Source organism: Hemicordylus capensis, chromosome 2 (genome assembly GCF_027244095.1).
Source record: "Hemicordylus capensis ecotype Gifberg chromosome 2, rHemCap1.1.pri, whole genome shotgun sequence".
In the NCBI taxonomy this organism is placed as follows: Eukaryota; Metazoa; Chordata; class Lepidosauria; order Squamata; family Cordylidae; genus Hemicordylus; species Hemicordylus capensis.
In genome coordinates, this window is record NC_069658.1 from 74,181,777 (window position 1) to 74,206,717 (window position 24,941).

The 24,941-nt window shown below is 42.7% G+C and overlaps 1 protein-coding gene across 2 annotated transcripts in view; it reads left to right on the top strand.

Annotated features, from left to right (window-relative positions):
• The window catches only part of WDR36 (WD repeat domain 36), an 82,865-nt gene that overhangs the window by 10,785 nt on the left and 47,139 nt on the right, over positions 1-24,941 (top strand). For both annotated transcript variants that reach the window (XM_053294756.1, XM_053294758.1), the window contains exons 2-9: positions 4,827-4,854; positions 9,110-9,210; positions 12,037-12,154; positions 12,246-12,378; positions 13,480-13,534; positions 18,133-18,265; positions 19,490-19,665; positions 23,936-24,056. In XM_053294756.1, coding sequence (XP_053150731.1) covers positions 4,827-4,854; positions 9,110-9,210; positions 12,037-12,154; positions 12,246-12,378; positions 13,480-13,534; positions 18,133-18,265; positions 19,490-19,665; positions 23,936-24,056 — 865 coding nt within the window. The remainder of the gene's footprint in view (positions 1-4,826; positions 4,855-9,109; positions 9,211-12,036; positions 12,155-12,245; positions 12,379-13,479; positions 13,535-18,132; positions 18,266-19,489; positions 19,666-23,935; positions 24,057-24,941) is intronic.

Sequence of the window (24,941 nt, forward strand, 5' to 3'; positions counted from 1 at the left end):
GGCCAAGTTAGAACTCAAGACACGGGCTAAACAAGTTGGCCAAGGCTGCAGCCTTTATGGCTGATGCCAGCTTAGACTCCATTCAGGCATCTTCTAGGTCAATGGTGGTGAATGTTACTCTCCACAGGGCCTTATGGCTCAAGAACTGGTAGGTGGATGCTAAGTCCAAAGTCAGTTTGGCCACCACACCTTTCAAGTGGGGGTAAGCTCTTCAGGAATTTACTGGAACCCGTTCTGATGGAAACACGGGACAAGAAGAAGGCTATACCTTCAGGACACAAGGACGTGCATCGGCCACCTCGCAATAACCCTTATTCCTTTCGACCCTCCAAGCAGGTCTCAAGATTTTGAGACCAGAGAACCTTCCAAGCACAGGTACCAACCACAGTGGGAGACCAACAACCAGTGGGGAACCAGACACAGTGCAGGATCCCAGCAGGTGCAGCACCACGCCCCCGCTGCGGGAGTGTGCACTAACCGCAAACAGAAGTTACTATCTATCGTTAGGGGCCAGGTTGCTTTATTTCTTCTCCAGGTGGGATATCAGAACAACTCGGGACAAGTGGGTGCTCAACACCTTGGCTGAAGGATATCACCTAGATTTGGTGGCCCTCCCACACCACTTCATCGTGTCTCCGAGGTCCAGGTCACCGACCAAATATTGGCGGGTGAGGCAGGTAATCCAGCACCTGCTTCATATCCAGGCCATAGAGCCAGTGCCATTGACAGAATTATGTCTTGGTGTCTACTCCATTTTGTTCTTGGTTCCAAAGAAGGATAGAAGCTGGTGCATGCTCCTGAAGCTCAGGTGGCTCAACTGCTTCATTCGCAAGAGATGGTTCCACATGGCATCCATCAGGTCCCTCAAGGAGGCCTTCATAGACCTGATGGGGGAATACCTCACAGGAGATTCCTGAGGTTCTGCTACAATGAAAGACCCTATCAGTACAAGGCCCTTCCGTTTGGCCTCTCCTCTGCACCCCATGTCTTTACAAAAATTCTGTCAGTCCTCATGGCCCATATGCAGTTGGGGGGGCCTCTGGGTACATGCATATCCCGATGATTTCCTTCCCCGCTCGCCGTCCTGGGGGCAGGCGGACGCGGACATTCACCAGGCACTTCAAGTCCTCGAGTCACATTGGTTCCTGGTGAACGTGTCCAAGAGCAATCTTTGGTCCACCAGGATGCTACTGCATCTGGGGCTCTGGTTCAACACCATCTCAGCAACCATCTTCCTACCCCCATACAGGAGGGAGAAACTTTGCAGACAGATTCAGCCTCTCTTGCGGCAAACCCAGGCAGCTGTCATGGGGCTGGCTCAGCTCCATGATTGCATGCATAGAGTGCCTCCCATGGGCGAGATGGCATGCACTGCCTTTACAGTGCACACTGCTATCATTCCAGAACAATATCCCGAACTGCACCAACAGGAGGTGCAACAGTCTATATGCTGGAGGCTGTCCCCGGCAGTGACGAGGAAATCCCCTGAGGGAACCCAACAAGGTCACCGTCATGACAGAAACTCATCTGTCGGGCTCGGGGGTCTACTGCGAGGACCAGACTGTGCAAGGCCTCTGGTCCCCAGAGGAACAGCCCCACAGCATCAGTTGGCTAGAGCTGAGAGCAATCAGATTGGCTCTGGTCCAGTTCACACACCTGCTACAAGGGAAGCATGTGCTGATTCAGATGGACAACATGATGACCAAGTAGCATATGAACCGCCGGGGGATCCAGATCTAGGTCCTTGATGAAGGAAGCCAATCTACTTTTTCAGTGGGTCGAGAGGCACCTGACTTCGGTCAGGGCAGAGCAACTAAGCAGCTCTGAGAATGTCCAGGCCAACTGGCTCAGCCGCCAGACGATGGACCAATCGGAGTGGGCCTTCCACCCTGAGGTCTTCAGCCAGCTAGTGCCTCTTGGGCTTCCCCTAGGTGGACTATTTTCATCCCTGAAGAATAGCAAACTGCCACTTTTCTTTATGCGCTTCTGGAACCCTCTGGCGGAGGGCATGGATGCACTCACATCTCTTTGGCCACCTGGCCTCCTGTATGCCTTTCCCTCACTAGCGCTCATACCAAAGGTATTGGCAAGGCTCAGCGAGAAAGGGTCAGAGGTCATATTGGTGTCCCCTCTCTGGCCAAGGCACCCATGGTTTGCATTATCTGTCACAGTGCTGTGGCCACTGCCACAACGGCCAGACCTCCTATTCTAGGGACCTCTGGTTCATCCAGACCCGGCGTGACAGCAACTGCACGCCTGGAGGTTGAACGTGCAGCCTTACAGCGGTAGGGTATTCCAGGACACCATCCTGGCCTCCCGATGCCCATGCACTAACAGGATCTATCAGGCCACCTGGGCTGCTTTTCTGAGATGGGCGAGGAGGAAGAATATAGAGTCCCTGGCATTCCTACAGGCCGGTCTGGACCCTTAGACTCCAGACCTCTGCTCTGTCATTGGTGATGGAGCTGAGGGAAGCTGGCGGCTTATCCCTGCACCCTCACATCTCTCATTTCCTGCAGGGAGCAGTCAATATCACCCCACCATCAGTCCATCGTTTTCCATCCTGGAACCTCAGTAGGGTCTTGAATGCCCTGACCCGGGCACCATTCGAACCACTCGCCTCAGTGCCCTAACTGACACTTTAAATATCTCTCCTACAAGTTCGTGTTCCTTGTCGCGGTCACCTTGGCCCGCAGGGTGTTGGAGCTGGGAGCACTCTTGGTGCAAAAGGAGCTCTGTGTGTTCCAACCCAACACAGTGGTCTTGAAAACTGATCCTACCTTCATTCTGAAGGTTGACTCTGCTTTTCATCGCTCTCATGCAATTGTTCTGCCTTCCTCTTGCCCGGGAGCGAAACACCTGAAAGAACACCACTGACACACCTTAGATGTGCGCAGGACTTTGCACATCTATGTGGGGAAGACGAGGGAGCTGAAACGGTCCAAGTCACTTTTGGTCTCCTTCCATGTTTCTTCCTTGGGCACTAAGGTCTCCAAGGCAACCCTGGTGTGCTGGATTAAGGTGTGCATCTCCGCCACCTATCAGGCCCTCTCCCTTCCAGTCCCCCAAGGCATTACTGTACTTTCGATGCACAGTGCTTCCACCGCTGCAGCCTTCGTGGTGTAGGCACACCTGGGGGAGATCTGCCGGGCAGCCACGTGGTCCTCCACCTTCCCTTTCATCAGACCCTATAAGATCAACTCCTTTGTCATGGAGCAGGCAGCATTTGGGCACATAGTGCTTCAGCAGGTGGTCTAGAACTGATCCACACCCGCCTGAATTTTTCACTGCTTTGGTATATACTTTGTAAGCCGTGACCTCCTACTTTGAGGGAGAAAGAAACATTGGACTTGCCTTGAAAGGTTCTTTCTCCTCTGAAGTAGGTCATGCGGCCTGCCCGTGGATCAGTGTATGGGTCCATTGGGGAGTCGGTGTGGGGAGGGTCCATCCTAGCTACATACTGTACCTACCTGTTCTCTTCGGTACCCTGTTCGGGGTCGCTCTGACTGTCTTGGCCTCAGGGCCTACTTTTGTTCTCGAATGATAACCTATCCTTTGCATTATATCTCCGTGCTGGCTCTATACGGATCTCCATGGAGCACAACAGTCAGAACTGGGGATCTGACCTCTGAGCATGCTGGGAGAGGGGATGGACCTCCAGATACTGAAACTACCTGAATTTCTTGTCTATTGGGAGCAAGTGATGGAAATTAACCCTTTGTAAGCCGTGACCACCTACTTCAGAGGAGAAAGAACCTTTCGTGTTAAGTCCATTGTTTCTTTTTAAGACTGTCTTTTTGATTTTTCCCCCTAATAGACCTGCTGTTTCTGTTTGTGGTGGTGTACAGTGTTCCCTCTAAGGCGTGCGCGTGCATGCTTACGCAGTTTTTTAATGTCCACTCAGTTAATTTTAGATTCCGCTCAGGTTGAATCAGGAAGATCTTCTTCTGAATGCATGTAGACACACACTGCCTTGATACTTTCGCCCAGAACAAAATGCATTCTGCACACAGATGAAAAATATATTAGAGAACACTGGTTGTGTATGGCTTTCAAAATACCCTTTTCCTTTCAGAGCTTTCTAGTTTTCTGACTCCTTGTCTGTAGGCATGTCTTAACGTCTAAGGGTAGCTATCAAAATTATCTTCCTCTGAAGGAAAAGAACTGTTTGATACAACCCTCAATTTCCGTAGCAAATTATCTTCTGAATCTTCTACGTGACCTTCAGGCAAGATAAATCAGGAATAGCAGCTGAATTATTTATTGGTAACTTCCAGACCAGTCTTTGTGGAACTTCCAAATCAGTCTCACCACTGATGATGTCAGTGGAACAAAGCTAGTTCAGCCAAGTATGTGCATGAATTGATTGCTCAAGATTGATGATATGCAGCTAATTGTGTGAACTATCTCCACATTTGGGGTTTTTTTGTTGATGGGTGATCTTTTGTTCCTCTCAGACAGGTCATTCACACACACAAGTCTCTTGTTGATAAAGTGAACATGCCCTTGTGAACTAATTGTAAGGAGGGTTCTTGCTACTAGCAAGTGGACTGGATTCTAAGTTCCATTGCAAATTCTGTGACTCTGTAAAAAATAGTTGTGGACTCCTAACATTTCTGAGCATTCTGTAATAAGGATTAAATAATAGGACTCATGAACAGATACTTGATTAGGATGCTCTTTTAGGTTCTAGGTGATGAATGGTTAGACAGAGAATTGTACAAAGTAATCCTGTATTTATAAATGCTAGGATTTTGAATATAGTCTCTTGATACTTCCAGCAAACATGCCATTGTCCACTAAAAATCCAATATTTTTCATTGCAGGTGAACAGACTAGGCATAGTTGCAGTTAGTAAGTATGCAGTCGTACATATGTGTAAATAATGTGGAATTTTGCTTGTGTTTGTGCAAATTGTTAGTTGTAGTTGATATTGTATATTTATTACAAGCCTAAATGATACAGATATCTTATGAATTCTAAATTAAAGTGGTTTCTGCAGAGATGAATGTCTTGCTTTACAACCCAGAGAGTAATAAAGAATAAGCAATGTCATTGAAGTATTCATTCCAATACAAAACTCTCTGTGGTGTCTCAGGTTGAGGCAGAGACCAGAGGTGCTTTATATCAGCTTTGGCTGATATGCCAGCTGTGTCCATTTCTTGAGATAAGTGGCCTCAAAATAGTAGTACATATGCTGGTAACCTCCAGACTTGACTACTGCAATGTGCTCTATGTGTAGCTGCCTTTCTGTGTAGTCTGGAAACTGCAGCTGGTACAGAATGCAGCAGCCAGGTTGGTCTCTGGGTCATATCAAAGAGACTATGTTACTCTTATACTTCTTTGGTTAGCTGCTATATTCAGTTTGTACACATAACTAATTGTGAATTCTAGGTCACGTTTTCCTCATGGGAGTTGTGAGGATAAACATAACCATGTACACTGCTCTGGACTCCTTGTAGGAAGAGCAGAATATAAAAGTAAAAATAAAAAATAAAATAATGGGATATAATGATTAGTAGTATCTTTAATGTATTATATAGTAGCTAGTATATCTTGAAAGTCACCTTAAGTGGCGCAGCAGGGAAATGCTTGACTAACAAGCAGAAGGTTGCCAGTTCAAATCCCTACTGCTACTATATTGGGCGGCAGTGATATAGGAAGATGCTGAAAGGCATCATCTCATACTGTGCGGGAGGAGGCAATGGTAACCCCCCCCCCCGGATTCTACCAAAGAAAACCACAGGGCTCTGTGGGTGCCAGGAGTCGAAATCGACTTGATGGCACACTTTACCTTAGTCTATCTTGAACCTAGAGTAGCTAGCACCACCGTATAGCAATAAAATCCAATAGTGAATTGTCGCACCTCTAGTCTATACATACTTTGAAGTGTTGGCTTTTCATCACCCTGAATATTTATTTATATCATTTATTTATCAAATTTGTCTGCTGCCCCAAACATCCGTTTCTGGGTGGCTCACAACAACATAAAAAAGTTAAAACACAGAAATAAAAATCTTACAACTGTTTAAAACTACAATTAAATTAAAAAGCTTGGATGAAAAGGTAGGTCTTTAAAGATTTTTTAAAAAGTTGTCAGATTGGGAAGCTCTCAGCTTGACAGGGAGTGCATTTCAAGGTCTCAGGGTAGCAACATAGAAGGCCTGCCCCTGCGTAGCCACCAGACAAACTGGTTTCAGCTGTGGATGGGCTTCTCCAGATGATCTCAGTGGGCGATGGGGCTCATAGCGAAGAAGATGTTCTCTTAAATACCCAGGGCTTAAGCTATTTAGGGCTTTGTAGGTTATAACTAGCACCTTGTATTTTGCTTGGAAACTTATTGGTGGCCAATGTAGCTCTTTCAATATAGGAGTAATATGGTTTCTTCAAGATGATCCAGCGACCAACCTAGTTACTGCATTCTGCACCAACTGAAGTTTCTGGAATACGTACAAAGGCAGCCCCACATAGAGCACATTCCAGTAATCAAGTCTGGAGGTTACCAGCATATGTACCACAATTCAGAGATCATTCATTTCAAGAAACTGAGACAGCTGGCATATCAGCTGAAGCTGATAGAAAGCACCTCTGGCCACCACCTCAACCTGAGATACCAGGGAATGTTGTGGATCCAGAAGCACTCCCAGACTGCATACCTGTTCTTTCTGGGGAAGTGTGACCCCATCCAGAACAGGCAGATGAAAATCATCTCTGGAGTTCCGAACCCAAACAATAAGTACCTCCATCTTATTTGGATTCAGTCTCAGTTTATTATCCCACGTCCAGCCCATTACTGCCTCTAGGCAGGCATTTAGGGAGGTTGTGCCTTCTCCTGATGATGTTGACATGGAGAAATAGATTTGGGTGTCAGCAGTATACTGATAGCACCCTGCACCAAATCTCCTGATGATCTCTCCCAGTGGTTTCATGTAGATGTTAAGCAACATTGGAGATAGTATGGAGCCCTGGGGGACACCATGCAAAGGTTTACATTCAGAAGATTGACTGTCTCTAAGAGACACCATCTGGAATCTGCCCAAGAGGTAGGAGTGGAACCACTGCAAAGCAGTGCCTCCCACTCTCAACCCTCTCAGATGCTCCTGGTACTATGGTTGATAGCATCAAAAGTCATTTGGGAGAGATCCCAAAGGACCAACAGAGTCACATTTCCTCTGTCAGTTCCCAATTGGAGATCATCCATCAGGTTGACCAGCGCAGTCTCCACCTCATATCTCACCCAAAAGCCAGTTTCAAATGTGTCTAGATAATCACTTTCCTCCAAGACTTCCTGGAGCTGAGAGGCCACCACCACCTCAATTACCTTGCCTAACCATGGAAGTTTGGAGAGAGGCCTGTAGTTGCTCAAATCTGAGGGATCTAATGCAAGCTTCTTCGGAAGAAGTCTAATAATTGTCTCCTTAAGACAAAGAGGCATCCTGCCCTCCCTCTCAATAGCTTTAGAGCTGCCCTTGTGGTAGCGAACATGAATTGTCTCTTTTGCTAAACAGGTGTGTCTTCCTGGTTTGCATTTGGGTGACTACATATTAATGTTGTCTGCTGTGAGATATTCCCTTTAAGGGATGGGACTGTAGCTCAGTGGTGAAGCATCTGCTTGCATGCAGAAGGCCCCAGATTCACTCCTTGGCATTTTCAGGTAGGGCTGGGGAAGACTCCTGCCTGAAAGCTTGGAAAGCCATTGCCAGTAAGTAAAGAAAATACTGAGCTAGATGGACCAATGGTCTGGCTTGGTATAAGGCAGCTTCCTATATTCCTGAATTTGGCCGTCTTACTGCTAACCCCTAACTCCAAAACATTTTTGGAACTAGTTGAAAAGCACTGGTTGCAGTACTAATCTTTGGGGGGGGGGGAATCCAGTTCTTCCCTCCATTGTTACAATTGTCCATTTATGTTTACTCTCTGATTTATTTTCTTTAACAGATGATCAGACAATAATTATACCATGACTGCTAAGTTTACTCAAGAGCCCTTAATGAGGGGTATTTTGTAAAGCTTTTTGAAAATCTGCTTACATAGTGTCAGCCAGATCACTTCTATCCCCATCCCTGCTGACAACTATAAAAGGGTCTTGAGGCAGGCTAGCCAGTTTCCCCTACTGCCCATATGTTGCAGTTCCAAACATCTTTGAACACGTGTTTGATGAGGAAAAGCATAAAAACAGCCACATACAATCAACAATTACAACAGCACATATAAATACCCAGAAATTAAGATCAAGTCTATTAATCTGTAAATCCTTGATTATTATTTGATTTCACAATTGACCGACACCTTTTATTAGTCAAATAAAGTTTATTAGTGGGGAAAGCTGTGCAGCTTAACAAACAAATTTTATTGTGTGTTTGGAACAGTGGGTTGAAGTGAGTAGATACGCAGATCTGCAGATAATAAGGTTTCCCTGTATGCCTTATGGCCATTTTTACTGATGTATCTTATAGAAATCTGTCTTAATCCTGAGAGCCACAACTTCTTGTAATATATTCCTAAATAACATTTTGAATTTGTGCTGCAATTTTTAAAAAAATTACAGATGCAGGAGAACCTCATTACTTGAGTGTGAGTGTGTATGTGTGGGCGAGGTTCTGTTCCTTGCCTACTACCGCGAGTAACGAGGCATTAGGGCTATGGGGAAAGGGGAGGTAGGTTCCAGGGTGGAGGGGGGGGAAATTTTTAAAGCCCCAAAGCGGCCCAGGACATACTGTGGTGTGCCTCGCAGGTCCCCCATGTGCTCAGGAATGCCCCCCCAAACCGCAAATAAAATAAAATAAAAATCGGTGTGTATATTAGGTTCCTACATGCCAAAAAAGTCCATATTTGTTTCAAGAAATGAGCCACAGAATGGCTTCTTTTGTCTCTTCCAGGGCTCCTTCAGACAAAATGGTGGCCAGAAGTGACCTCTGCAGTCACTTTCAGCCCTCTAGGAGCCAAGGACACACAGGTTTAAACCCATTAGTATCTGTGGATACTGGAAACGGGTGTCTGTTCAACACCCCATGTATATTCAGGACTGCAAATAGCAGTTCTGCGGAATCTTTGTTATGTGCATCTGAAAATGGATAAAAGTAGCTGCTGCTTTTTGCTTATCTTCTAGGTAATGCTTTGCCACAGGATATTACATGTTTGGCAGCTGACAGGATGTTGGTCTTTGCTTCATGTGGCAGTCTTCTCTATGCTTTTGCTCGTAACAGAGAGGTTTGTATGATTTGTTATATAATATACAATGACTTGTACCTGATCCTGAAAGTATTGAATCATTTGTATTCAAGATACGGGCATTAGTATCTGAGCTTTAGTTAAAATTTCATTTTCTGTTAATTGAATCCCATGAATGAACATTCCATAATGCAGAACACTTCTGTGATCAGAGCAAAAGGTAGCTGCAGTAGCAAATGGAATGTAACGTGCAGAAATTCATTAGATCGGTTTTGTGAATACTTGCATTGCAAAGTTCTGTAGTAGGTGGGATCTAGTAGTTTGAAATATTCTATATGTATGAATTGTCCAGAAATATGACAACATAATAAAACTGCATAGAACAATCTTCAAACAGACTGCAGTCCCCAATATGCATATTAAGATGTACAGTCAATTTACTTAAATCAGTAAGAATTACTTCCAAGTACAAGGAAGTAACAAGGTGGCCCTTTTTATTCACGGCGGTTCAATTCTTGCCTACAGGCAAGAATATGGAAACTGCAAATAACAAAACCTTACCTCTAAGGAAAACGTGGGGTTAGGTCCCTACACACCAAAAGAAGCTAAAAATGGAGGGGCAGGGAATAATAAATACTCTACCTTGCTCTTTAGGTCTCCAGCAATGCCCCCCCCCAAACCCCCAATTCCTCCAACTTAAAAATAAATAAATCATGAGATTATTTTTGTAAAATGGTAGCCATAATTACAGGTGAAACTCGGAAAATTAGAATATCGTGCAAAAGTCCATTAATTTCAGTAATGCAAATTAAAAGGTGAAACTGATATATGAGACAGACGCATTACATGCAAAGCGAGATAAGTCAAGCCTTAATTTGTTATAATTGTGATGATCATGGCGTACAGCTCATGAAAACCCCAAATCCACAATCTCAGAAAATTAGAATATTACATGGAACCAAGAAGACAAGGATTGAAGAATAGAACAATATCGGACCGCTGAAAAGTATAAGCATGCATATGTATTCAGTACTTGGTTTGGGCCCCTTTTGCAGCAATTACTGCCTCAATGCGGCGTGGCATGGATGCTATCAGCCTGTGGCACTGATGAGGTATTATGGAAGACCAGGATGCTTCATTAGCGGCCTTCAGCAATTCTGCATTGTTTGGTCTCATGTCTCTCATCCTTCTCTTGGCAATGCCCCATAGATTCTCTATGGGGTCAGGTCAGGTGAGTTTGCTGGCCAATCAAGCACAGTATACTGTATACTTTTCAGAGGTCCGATATTGTTCTTTTCTTCAATCCTTGTCTTCTTGGTTCCATGTAATATTCTAATTTTCTGAGATTGTGGATTTGGGGTTTTCATGAGCTGTACGCCATGATCATCACAATTATAACAAATTAAGGCTTGACTTATCTCGCTTTGCATGTAATGCATCTGTCTCATATATCAGTTTCACCTTTTAATTTGAATTACTGAAATTAATGGACTTTTGCACGATATTCTAGTTTTCCGAGTTTCACCTGTATATTGGAAGTCATTTCTGGGTCCTTTCCAGCCTCTCAAAACTGCAAATAGTTGAATTGTAGCCTATTTTTTTTAATACCATAGATAAAGAAATCATGTCTCTAAGACCTGTTTGCAGATACGTGAATCCGAATTCTTGAAACTGCGGATTACAAGGGTCACCTGTACATGTTTTTAGGATCAGTTTGTTAAACCAAAGGAAATAATTGTTTAACTGATATGTCTGAGCAGGTTTCAATTAAGCTTTTACCCCTTTGTAATATGTTAAAGATATCTCCATAGGTTTCTTATTCATGTACTGTATGTTCTTATAAAAATGTAGAACTCAAAGTGTTTGTGGAGCCAGAACAGCCTCCCCACTTATTAGACTGGGAAGTTAGCATATAATGTTTAGGATTATGCGTGCGTTGAGCACAGATAGGTTACATACTTTGTTTTTCTCGTCATTTAGTTGACCTTCAGTAAGATCATTAGAAATAGTCTGTGAAAGGATCCTCTCTAAAACAAAAATAAAAAAATTGTCACTGTCTTTCGTCAGTCTGTTTCTTTCCCCATCTAAGTTTTAGAATGGTTTACCTAGCAACATAAATAAAATAATAGGCTCTGTCCCAAAACGGCTCACGGTTTAACAACAAAAAGACATAAGGGAGACATAAGCAAACAGCCACTGGAAAAGATGCTGTGCTGGAATAACTAGGGACAATTGATCTTACCTTTCTAAATATAAGAGAGCCATTACTTAGAGAATCTCTTTGCCCAGTTTAGCAGGGTTACTAGCTAGTCAAGACATATGAGTAAGCTGAATGCCCTCTAGCAGAAGATCCTCATTGATACACTTTGGATTCTGCAGCTAACTAGATCCTTTCATCCTAACCTATCAGGGAAGAGCTGTTGCTTTGTACTCCTATGCGTTACTTTCAAGAGGGGTCAGAGATGTCTTGTTCTAGTCGTCTTTCTAACATCAGTATTGCATTAGTACCCCAGTCCACTATGCTGCATGTACTGAGTGGCATGTATGCTTTGCTGTGGAACAGATGGTTGGTACTTTGCTGGGGAGGCGACAGCGGAATTAGTGTAGATAAGGGTCCTAAGTTCACAAAACTTGAAACACTCCAATAGTAGCAACATTATTTTCTAATGTGTAACTGACAGGCTATATTATTGATATAAAATGTAGATAGCTAAAGGAGAAGATATTTCAAACCTGATAAATCTGAATGTAATGTAGGGCATATAATGCATCTTGAATCCAATATGACCCGTATCAGACACATTTTTTGTTGCCTGAATAGATTTCACTCTCCTTGTTCAATCACCATTGTATTTTGAATTGTAGGTGGTTCATACTTACAAAGGTCACAAGGCAGATATTCATCTTGTGCTGCCATTTGGGGATCACGTAATCTCTGTGGATAGTGATAACGCTCTTATTATTTGGGATGTGCAGTCAGAAGGTGAGTTTTGGCCTTTTTAAAGGGAATAACTGTTGGAGGGATTTAAACATGTTAATGGTGGGTGTGAAACTAATATTCTTTTTTTCTGCAGAAGAATACTTGCAGCTGAATTTTGAAAAGGCTGTATTTGCAATTACTGCAATTATGCACCCAAGTACGTACATGAATAAAATTCTTCTTGGTAGTGAACAAGGGAATCTACAGTTGTGGAATGTAAAATCGAAGTAAGAACTTTTAATTCTTTTTTTATTCTCCCCACCTACCGAGACTTAAATAATGGATTATCAATTATTTATGATTCATAGTTTTAAAGTATGAAATTAAATGTTGATAGTTTTGGGTGAAAACAGTTAATGAATGTTGTTTGACTTTGGCAATAGTGTAATGATCCAGACAGAATAAAATATGCATTTGTTGTCGCAAGTGAAACTTTTATCTCTTTGTTAAATAGCCTCAAAATCTGTTTTACAGCAGTAGAAATATACTGCTATATTAACTGGTTTATTGATTGTAAATCAACTGATGGTTCAACAGATTAACAGACCTATTATTGGTTCTCCAGCTTAGATACAAGGGCTTGCATATATTAGTCTATTATTCTTGAGATTGCTTTGGGATAAATTTGCAGTAGTATTCATGGTAGTAGTAGAAATGGTACTGAAAGGGTGGTTTGCAGGAGACTTTCCACAGTGTTTAAGTTTCTGAGTTGAATAGCTTGAACTAAAAATATAGGCCACCGTTGTGAGCACCAAATTTTTTAAAGTTTTAGTTTAAATCAGCGAGACTTAAATCCAGGTAACTGAACAGGCGTTGTTGCAGGCATCAGTGACATTGAGGAGTGTCTTTTTCTGGGATGGGTGTGCATAGCAGCATTTTATTTTCTAAGAAGTCACATCTATTATATACTGTGGTGTGATGGAACATTTATCAAAAATATAATTGTAAAGCATCTACAAAAATTCTTCCTTCTCCTAACCTTTCAAGTGGTTCCTTTAAACCAGTGTGAAAGGGAGGTACCTAACTGGTACAGCAAATGTTTTGTTGACAATTGGTTTTTTCCTTTATTTTTTTACACCTGGAGGGCAGCATCCTGAAATGGGTAGTTCCTCCTTCTGCTTATGGCAGTGGAATTTCTTCTGTAGAGTTAATTGCTTTTTCTCTGGGAGGAATTCCCTAGTTTAGCTTTTATTAAACTTATTTGTTTCATCCTCCCATCCCATGCCATTAAATTTGACTTATCCTTTGGATTGTTTGGCCTATGGTTGCAATAAAAGAACTACTACTACCAACTAATCCTTTGTTTATTTTTATTTATTTTTTAACAGCAAACTTCTGTATACATTTCCAAGATTGGGTGCAGGAGTGACAGTCCTTGAACAGGCAAGTGTAACTTCCAGGTTTATTAAAAGTATAATAGTCAGTTGCATTTTGCTCCTTAACTCTTTTGAGTGCTTTTTGGGTAGATCTGATAGGTACAACCCATACCACTAAGTATTTCCTTCAATCCAGAATAGCAGCACTCTGTTTCATACCTGCAGAATTCAGAATTATTTTATCTCAATTAGGGTTTTATTTCATTGAAATTGTGTTCTTTTCGTTGTGACTGGCTTCAGTAAACACAGTTAATTTACATCTTGATATTTTGCAAAGCATCCCTATAATTAGTTAGGAGACAATATATAGATATTGGATTTTGCTTTAAATAGTGGATAGTTATACCACCTGACATGTACATCTCTAGGTGGTGTTCAAAATTTAAAACAATATAAAAAATCACAGATTAAAATCCACGAAACACAATAAATGCATAAAACAGTTATTAAAACAAATTAATAGAATTCTTATTATAAGCCTGCAAGAACAGGTGATACTATGACAAATTCATGCATAATATTATCTTTAGAATATAACTGAGAGATCACAAACTAAGGGTGCAGTCTTCAGCAATTTGCTGGGATTTTCCTCTATGTGATACATTGGATTGAAATAGTTAGACTATGGTCTATGAATCACACTCGGACTGTAATAAACTTGTACACACATCTAGCATAAATTATTTGCAGGAATAAACTAACCACAAAATAGTTTTTTGTAGAACTTAAAGCTGACTTGCTGCATGAGGTATATTACTGGCGCGCTCTAACCATTTATCTGGAAGTAGAACTGGTGTCAAAGTTTCCAATGAGGTAGTTTTCAATCTAAGAATATGTCCCTAAGCACACTTGTGCACATATTGCACAGGGGAACTCCAGCAGGCGGGGAAGGTGCCACCTGGCTGCCGTTCTTTCGAAATAGTGTCAGTGCTGCTTTAGTGCCAGGCTGCTCCATGCTTGTTAAGCTCTGCACAATCGCAGTGGTACTTCAGCTGGGAATAATGGAGGTAGTGTTGCAAATGTGACTGTGCAACGCTTAATAGTCAGTCAGTTTATTTATGTAGCCCTGGGATAGGAAACCTTGGCACACCAGCTGTCCCCATCATCCCCAGTCACAATTTGGTTGGAGGTGATGGGAGTTGTAGTTCAACAACAGCTGGAGCACCAAAGGTTGGCTACCCCTGGTGTAGCCAATGGCCATTACAAGCATACACAGGCAATCAAGAGATAGACATTTAACAACTTAAAATTATAAAATACCTGTTGCTAAAAGAAAACCATAGTAAATTCTCTGCAATTAAATTATAGAATCCTCTTGACAATCAACATAACTTTGAAACACAACAAGAGTTCACAGCTTTCTTGCCACCAGTGCAAACACCACAACCCTGTCAGCGACAAACTGCTTCTGCAGTAGTGCTGGCGTTCTTTGGAAAGCCTTGCAAGACCTATTCAGACATGTATTGAACGCTTGTTCAACCAATGTACAGGGCGCAGAGACCAGAAAGAGTGCCATTTGGAATACAAAATGGCCCTTGGAAATGGTCTGGCGGAACAGGATTGTCCTGTTGGAATAACTGGCTTGACTGGCTGTGCCAACAGAACATTTTGCACATTTTTCGTTCCAAACTCGGAATGCAAAATGCATTTCGTGCACACCACTACAGTGTACACAAGTACAGGTCTGCACACAGGTACAGTTATTCATACATCATGTTAGCACAGGTACAGCAGTACACTCTAGGGGTTTGCACGAAACGCATTTTGCATTCCGTTCCAAGTTCGGCACAGAATGCGAAATGTGCAAACATTCTGTTGGAACAACCAGTCGAGCCAGTTCCAACTAAACAACCCTGTTCCGCTGGACTGTTTCCAAGCCCCATTTTTGTATCTGTTTTGTGTCATTACAAAATGTACATACCCATGCAACATAATGTCTGAATAGGCCTACAGCCGCGTGAGCACCTCTCCTGTCTGTCATCGTTCCCCTGTGCAGTATGTGAGCGACTTCATGGAAGTAATCTCCATTAAAGTCAGTTCGGTGAATTTACACATAGATCCTAATTCTTATTGGAAAAGTTTATTTAGAATGTGAAACAGGATGTGAAGCTGGATTTATATCCCATTGGTATATATTCATATTATGATCAATATTAAAGACCTGGGACCTCTTAACTCTTCTGACCTAAAAGCTACCATAAGCCCATTTGAAAAGCTTATGGGACACTGGGAGCTGAGTTTCACATTGGTGCATACATTCTACAATCTGTTTTTATTGATCTATTCTAGTTGATGATACAGGGTTAGATCCTAAGAACTATGAACAGACTTGCACTCAGGGGACAAAGCCTTCCTACCCCTACTCCTGCCCCCTGAAAAGCCATGTTTGAGGAAGTGAGAGGGCTGCACCTGGGATGGGAAGTCAGTGGAATTCAGGAACACCCAGACATGCAAAACCTGCAGAGCACTTGCACAGAGCGGCATTGGATCAAAGCCAGTGGTTGTGAAGGAGAGAGTTTTCTGTGGCTTTGAGGAATGCTTTTGTCCTAATTAGAAGTGGTGAAACTTATTCAAAACCAAAGATATTTAAACAGTTTTAAACATGTGTAAAGTTTTCCTCAACAATGAAACTCTTTAATTAAAGCTAACCAAACTTATTTGTTTCACCTAAAATCTTGCAAGACTCTTCCTTCTGTGGAGGTGGGAAAAAGCATTGGCATTTTGGAGACTGCATCTCTCTTTTGCATAAGATTTGAACCCAGGGTTGTCCCTAAGGGAGTGCAGGCCTCGGGGCAAATTGGAGCAGACAGGACACCCTTAACACACACATGAGTCCAGGGCTGCTGCTTTGCATCTTCTACAAAGTTCAGGGAGGAAGAGGAGAGGGACTGGCTGGTGTGGGCAGGGGACAGGAAACAGATCATGACATGCGAGGTCCCTGCAGAGCCTCCAGCAGCGGCAACAACAGGTGAGCTGCGGTTTCTTCTGGCTGAAATCAAATGAAGTGTCAGACGTGTGCACGCACACACACACCACATTGACAGAGCCGTTCACCCCAGTCCTTTTCTCCACCCCTCTGTTCTCCACTCCTGATTCTCTGCCAAGCAGTTAACCTTTTTCCTCCCCTCTTTTGTTCACGTTCTTATGGTATGAAGTGATGGTCAGGTTTTATTTTTTTAAGGAGATGACAATGTTTCAGAGAGGGGGAGAGAGATCCTGCAAAAGCCGCATTGAAGGGAAAGAGCGGGTGGTCGATTAAGGGGTCATTTTCTCAGGCTGCTTTTCTCAGTGCCTCTGTGTATACTCCCCCAGCCCCCCGGGAGCCCTGCCTGGGTGGGGATTCTCCGCGGTAGCGGCGGCAGCAGGAGAGCAAGCAAGGGACCGTTCCAGGATAGGGCAAAGGAGAGAGTGTAGGGCCTGGCTATGAAATAAAGTGCAGGGATGGTTGGGGCAGTGTTCTCTCTATTTTTTAAAAAATCTGTGTGCGGAATGAGTTTTGTTCTGGGTAGTAGTATCAAGGCAGTGTGTGCAGACATGCATTCCGGGGGCCTTCCTGATTCAACCTGAGCGGGATCTAAAATTAACTGAGCAGACATCAAGAAACTTGCGAGTGTTCACATGTGTGCACACCTTAGAGGGAACACTTGTTGGGGGAGACGGGAGAGAGAGAGCGGGGCCTGGGGGCAGTCACCCTGGTTGCCTCACCCGTGGGATGGCCCTATTTTGAACCCCTTAGAACCTCCTATTTAAAGATGATCTAAAACAATCTTTTTAAAAAGTCTCCATGTACTTTTCACATTCCTGTTTGATGCAATAGCATATCAGACACATCAGATCTTCGCCAAAATCTACTTGGATTACTCATATTTAATTAAGTAGTCTGCATTTGTTTGACGTCAACTGTCAACCGATCAACAAGTTTGTATGGGCATAAAATCTGAATAAATAGCTGCTATACAAGAATGGTATGCAAGAGCCTACTGTTTACGAAGAGAAACTGAGATTGTACAATAACAGTGTGTCTTCATATAGCATAGGGAACTTTTCTTGAGCAAGCTCCATTGGAATGCACAAATTTGCTTCTGCAGAACTTGATAGTTTCGATAGGGTGTGCCCATAAAAAGCTCCCTCTCTCACAACACTAGAACCCGGAGTCATGCCATGAAACTGAAGGTCGGGAAATTTAGGACCAACAAGAGAAATTACTTTTTCACATAGCGCATAATTAATCTATGGAATTCTTTGCCATGGGATGCAGTGATGCCCCCTAGCTTAGATGGCTTTAAAAGGGGCTTAGACAAATTCGTGGAGGACAGGTCTGTCAAAAACTATTAGTCTGGTGGCTATAGGCCACCTCCAGCTGCAGAGGCATGATGCCTCTCAATACCAGTTGCAGGTGAGCTACAGCAAGAGAGAGAGCATGCCCTCACCTCTTACTTGTAGGCTTTCCAAAGGCATCTGGTGGGCCACTGTGTGGACCAGGATGCTGGACCGGAAAGGCCTTGGGCCTGATATAGCAGGGCTGTTCTTATGTTCTAGTAAGATCATATCCTATATTCTAAAGAGGCATAAATTCTACCTAACAGTTCTTAACTTGATTTGCAGGCACCAGCAGTGGATGTTGTTGCAGCTGGTCTTGTGTCGGGTCATATCATAGTGTACAATATTAAGTATGATGAAGTACTGATGAAATTTCAACAAGACTGGGGACCTGTAACAGCAATATCATTCCGCACAGGTAAACCTTAGCATTTACCTGAGATTAATAACAACTAGAAAAATTCAAGTAATATATGCAGTATTGTCAATTGTATCCCAAACCTGAGCTGTAACTTCAAGCTGAAACAAAGTTTAAGCATAAACTGTCAACTCCTTGGCAGTTTGCATGCCAAGAAGATGCCAGTGCTGTCAGACTGTTCTCTTGGTCTATTCTCCCCTTCATCTTTTTCTCAGCTTAGCATAATTTAATGGGAAGAATGTAGGACTCGGCAGCAGAAACGAAATTGGTTATTGATCTACATCTGCTAGAAAGAGGAATCACTCAATCGAAGGATAGTGCTAATAAAAGAAAAACAGATTAAAACATTAACTGTGCATCTTGCTTTAGTCCTAACAGACGACTGGCAGGATAGGTGCTTCAAGAGATTTATGGTGCTTCCAGATGCAGGGTATCTAGTTTGCGATGGCAGCACCTTGTTCACTGACTTGTTACCGGGGTGGGCTTTCACATGGTATCATGTGAAAGTCCAGTTTTTAGCTTTATGTAAATAACTTTTAATTTGAAACTTTTAAAATTTATAACTTTAAACGTGGTTTTAGTCCGGTCTTTAAACTTTAACTTTATTCATGTTTTATTTTGCATTGTATGTGTTTTAATAATAATAATAATAATAATAATAATAATAATTCAATTTCTATACCGCCCTTCCAAAAACGGCTCAGGGCGGTTTACAAAGAGAAATAACAAATAAGATGGCTCCCTGTCCCCAAAGGGCTCACATTCTAAAAAGAAACATAAGACACACACCAGCAACAGTCACTGGAAGTACTGTGCTGGGGGTGGATAGGGCCAGTTACTCTCCCCCTGCTAAATAAAGAGAATCACCACGGTAAAAGGTGCCTCTTTGCCCAGTTAGCAGGGGTTTTGTTGATGTTCTGAGCTGCCCTGAGTAGTAGTGTACTAGAAAGGCACAGTATAATATCTTAATAATAAAAATAACTGTTGCAAATCATCATTAGTCCAGGAATGGCATATACAAGCTATTCATCTGGCATGACGCCTTCTTTGGTTGTACCTTTGGATACTTTGTTCTATCGGGATAGATTTTAATATTTTTTTAATGTGAGTTGGCTATTTTTTCCAGTAATGAATGCTTGTACTGTGTGTCTACATTAACTCCTTAGTCTGATGTTATAGTTCTAAAGGTGAAAATTTGTTCTGTTCTTTTCTTTCTATGATCAGATGGACATCCAGTTATGGCTGCTGGAAGTCCTATTGGACATATTGGGCTGTGGGATCTAGAAGACAAGAAACTTCTGGGCCAGATGAGAAATGTACATACCACTGCAGTTTCTGGTATATCCTTTGTCCAAGGAGAGCCACTTCTCATTACTAATGGTGCAGATAATGCGATAAGGGTAAGTCTTCTGTATGTGCGTGTAGCTGGTCATCATTTCTTTTCTAAATTATTCTTTTCAGTTATGCTAATATAATTCATGCATAATGCACTTAGGGCAGTCTCGTACTTAAGCCCACAAAATTGACCCACCTACAGAATTTTTACTTGCCTTTCAGGTGTGCTTACCCTTATCTGTTGGGACTCTTCTCTTAAAAACTTTTTTTCACTGCACCTTTCTGCTGTACAAGTACCAGTTGCAGGGGAGCAACAGCAGGAGAAGAAAGCATGCCCTCAGCTCCTGCCTGTAGGCTTCCAGTAGCATCTGGTGGGCCACTGTGTGAAACAGGATGCTGGACTAGATGGGCCTCGGGCCTGATCCAGCAGGGCTGTTCTTATGTTCTTAATTAAGCCCTACATGTCATAGTTTCTTCCTTGTGCAGTTGAGGGGGGAGTCAGCTGGGAACAGCTGGCCACTGAGAATGTTATCAGTGCTTCCAGGAGTTGCTGAAAGCATTGCTGCCCATAGTGATACAGAAAAAAAGTTAAAGTTTTTGCCAGTGCCTCTTGCCCTGACAAATTTCAGTTCACGAATGGCTGAGCCAAAGACAAGGCAAGCCTGACTTAGGGATGCAGTGAGTATCCATGATACTCCTGCTCTCTGGAACAAAAACTTAACCTGTGCACAAGTCTCCCAAGTATAGCAGCAGGTACTTGAACTATGATGGTAGATCCATGTTACACAGTTAAGTCTAGTCTGTTGAGAAATAGCTATCACTCTACAGTACTAACCCACTTGAAGAGAAGCCTATAATTGCTATTCGGAAACTGGTCATAGCTTTAATTTGGGACCTAGTGAGTAACAGTTAGGGAATTGTTTGTAAAAGTTGTTCATTCTATACCCACCCCCAGTCTTCAATCTTGCTGTCCAAAGTTTATAATAAAACAGTTTTTTAAAGCATGCAGAATATAGGAGTGAGGTAGCAGTCTGGACCTCCTCATGGAGGGCGTTCCATAGTCTCTGGTCAATTGCAGAAAAGACCTTGTCACATGTTCACAATACATGTGCTTCAGGAGACATCAGCATGCAGAGCTGGGCCCTCCCAGGATATTATTTAAGGCAGATATGATTTATTATTTATTTGATTTATATATCTCCCTTCCTAAAGTGGCTCAGAGTGGTTAGAGAAGTGTAGTAGTGTTTAATTGAGGGTGGTTTAGATAGGTTTAGTTGAGAGCATTTTAGGTGCAAACCATGTGGGGCTTTAAAGGTGACAACCAGCATCTTGAAGTGGACCTACATGCAAATTAGTAGCCAGTGCAACTCTTACCAAATTGGTGTAGTTTTGTCACTGCCGGTGATTGCTGATAACAGTCTGGCTGCCATGGTCTGCATCAGCTGTAACTTCCAAATGCTTTTCAAGGTCAGCCAACATAGAGCACATTGCAATAATCGGATTGAGACATAACCAACATGTGGGCAACCGTGACCAGTTCTGCTTTCTTGTTGCAATAAAATTGGTAGCTTCATAGTCACCTGATCATTCAGAAGCAGTGCTGGGTTCAAGAGTACTCCAGACTGCACACCTGCTCTTTCAGAGGGAATTCAGCCCCATCCAGAATAGGCTGAATCCCCTCTTACTAGCCACCTGCCCCTCTGTCTTGTCTGAATTAAAGCTGAGCTTCTTTGCCCACATCCAGTCCCCAGTTCAGCACAACCACTGCCTCCCTGGGATCTGATGACATAGTGAGATAGAGCTGAGTGTCATCTGAATATTGATGACAATGCAGCCCAAATCCCCAAAGCATGTGGTGTCATTTTTCTTGACAGTGTTGCAATATGTGCAAAAATAACAGGTGAGTTTTGATCGAAATCTGCCAGATCAAAAGGTCTCCATTTTGTTGTCAGTCCCAGGACTGGATTCCTCTCTGCTCCTGGATCCAACACAAGTTCCTTGTCTTTGCCTTCCAGTTGTCCCCTTTGCTAAGCAGTTGTCCCCTGGTTGGTTGGTTTAACATCTTTATGTACCACCCAAAACTATGACTCTGGGAAGTTTACAATAAAAACAATACAAATTAAAACATTAAAACAATGTAAAATGTAACACAGTATTAAAAACTGTAATTCTAACTAAAAGCCTGGGCAAACAAATGTGTCTTAACTGCCTTTTAAAAAGTTTTAAGAGATGGGGAGGATCTTATTGCAGCAGGAAGCCGGTGGCAACTGCAGACAAACCTCTCCAGATGATCTCAATGGGTAGTGGGGCTCATGACAAAGAAGAGTTTCTCTTAAATACCCAGGGCCTTAAGCTGTTCAGAGTTAGGTTATAACTACGGTAGTATCTTGTATTTTCCCCAGAAACTTATCAGCAGCCAGTTTAGTTCTTTCAATACAGGGATAATATGATCTCTCTGTGATGATCCGGAGATCAACCTGTCTTCCACCTTCTGTACCAGCTGCAGTTTCCAGATTATGTACAAAGAGCCCCACACAAAGCACATTGCTGTAGTCAAGCCTGGATGTTACCAGCATGTTTACCACTCTTCTGAGGTTGTTTGTCTCAAGAAACAGACGCAGCTGGCATATCAACCGAAGCTGATAGAAAACACTTCTGGCCACCCCTCAACCTGAAACACCAGGGAGAGGTTTGGATACAGAGGCACCTCCAGACTGCATACCTGTTCTTTTTGGGGAAGTGTAACCCCATCCAGAAACAGCAGATAAAAATCTTCTCCCGAGTTCTGACCCCACAAAATAAGTATCTCTGTCTTACCTGGATTCAGTCTCAGTTTGTTAGCCCTCATCCAGCCCATCACCATCTCCAGGCAGGCATTGAGGGAGGTTATGCCTTCTTCTGATGATATTGACATGGAGAAATAGTTTTGGGTGTCATCAGCATACTGATAACACCCTGCATCAAATATCCTGGTGATCTCTCCCAGTGGTTTCATGTAGATGTTAAATAACATTGGAGACAACATGGAAGGACACCAATGACATATATTTGCATTTGAATGGAAGACTACATGTGTGAGCACTGTAAGGTATTCCCTTCAGGGGATGGGGCCACCCTGGGAAGAGCATCCGCATGCTTGCATGCAGAAGGTTCCAAGTTCTCTCCCTGGCATCTCCAAGGTAGGGCTGAGTGAGACTCCTGCCTGTAACCTTGGAGAAGCCTCTGCCAGTCTGCATAGACAGTAGGAACATAGGAAACTGCCATATACTGAGTCAGACCATTGGTCTATCTAGCTCAGTATTGTCTTCACAGACTGGCATCGGCTTCTCCAAGGATGCAGGCAGGAATCTCTCTCACCCCTATCTTGGAGAAGCCAGGGAGGGAACTTGGAACCTTCTGCTCTTCCCAGAGCAGCTTCATCCCCTGAGGGGAATATCTTGCAGTGCTCACACATCAAGTCTCCCATTCATATGCAACCAGGGCAGACCCTGCTTAGCTATGGGGACAAGTCATGCTTGCTACCACAAGACCAGCTCTCCTCTCCGGACCACTGGTCCATCTAGTACTGAGCTAGATGGACAAGTGGTCCATAAGACAGCTTCCTATGTTCCTAAAGCCATGGGAACATAGGAAGCTGCCTTATACCAAGTCAAACCATTGATCCATCAGGCTCAGTATTTTCTATACTAACTAGCAATGACTCTCCAAAGTTTCAGCAGGAATCTTTCCCAGCCCTCCCTGGAGATGCCAGGGATTGAACTTGGAACCTTCTGTATGTAAAATATGTTCTGCCATGAAGCTGTGGTACTATCTTTCATGGCTTTACCCTTTATCTCTTATATTCTGTTACAATCTTACCTATGATCTTTGCCTTTCTCCAGCTCCGACACCTTCAGCCATCTACAGGTCTCCTGTTCCCTCAGGCAACACCACTTTTTCTTACTTGCTGTGCCTGTGCTTGGAACTACCTCTTAGTACAACTGTGTGGTCCTTCTTTATACTTCTTAAAACCCACCTTTTTCATGAAGATGTCAGCACAACCCTTTAGTTCCCAGACTTTACTGTAATTGAAAAGAGAGAGAGAGAATAATTGTATACTCTTTCTCTGTTTATCTCCACCTCCGTTTCTCTCCCCTTCTGCTGTCTCTCTTGTTAGTATTTAGATTGTAAGCCTCTCAGGCATCGTCCTAATCTCTCATTCTTTGTAAAGCACCATGTACAAGGACAGTGCTATAACAATAATGATGAAGCGGGATGTTATGGTATTAAACCCTCTTCTCCGATTTCATTTTCCTTTCTATTTAAGAAAATGGATGTTTGTTCATTTTTGAACAGGTATGGATCTTTGATGGCCCTGGAGGAAATGGTAGATTGCTGAGATGCCGAATGGGGCATAGTGCACCTCCAACAAAAATCAGATACCACGGACAAAGTGGGCAGCAAATTCTTAGTGCAAGTAGGAATTTCCTCTCCCTCTGTGTATTGTTCTTTTGAACTGAGTGGTGTGATCTTGCATGTTCAGATGATTAATAATCTGAAACTGACTTTCAAAAACCAGATGATTAATCATTAGTCACGTTTTGGCTTCTCTTTTTTGAGCTTACTTGCTCTGTCTTGCTCCAATACATATATTGGATTTTGAAAGTTTTAAAAGATTATTTAAAAAGAACTTCCAAAACTTCATTTTACTTTTTAACTTGTGTTGCTTCATATCAGAATTTTAAAAGGGGTGTGAATTTCAAATAGTGTGTGTGAATTTCAAATTGAAGGCTTGTTTTTTGTTCAAGCTTACCTTCATTCAAAATGTTTGCCTTTATCCAATGTTGTAGTCCTTGACTTGGGAATAATTGCAAACGTTATTGTTTTTTTATACATAAATTAGTTTAGCTTTGTAATTAAGCTACCCAAATATTTTCTTGAGCTCATAAAAAATTTACTCCTCTGCTTCAAGGGGAGCTTAGCCTTGTTAATGGCAGTGATAGGGTTTCTTTCTCTCACACTTTTTTGGGCCATTCCTCTATGGGCAGCAGTGGATTCAGCAATGCTTGAAGTGCTGATAGTGTTCTCAGTGGCTGGCTCCTGATGGTCAGAATCTTGTTTTACTCTAGAATAAGGGAGGGAATGACCCTACAGTCATTCACAGGGTCATTTTCTGCTTCATTCTACAGTTTAAAAATGAAAAAGATAGTGACTGGTAGCAGCCAACCTCCCAGAACCCTATCAGTGCTTTGAGCACTGCTGAATTTGTTGCTGTCCACAGACAAGCAGGGAACATCTGAGAGAAAGAGTGACTGACTGACTTTGCCACTCAGCTGGGTGTAAACTTCAGGTCACAAGTGGC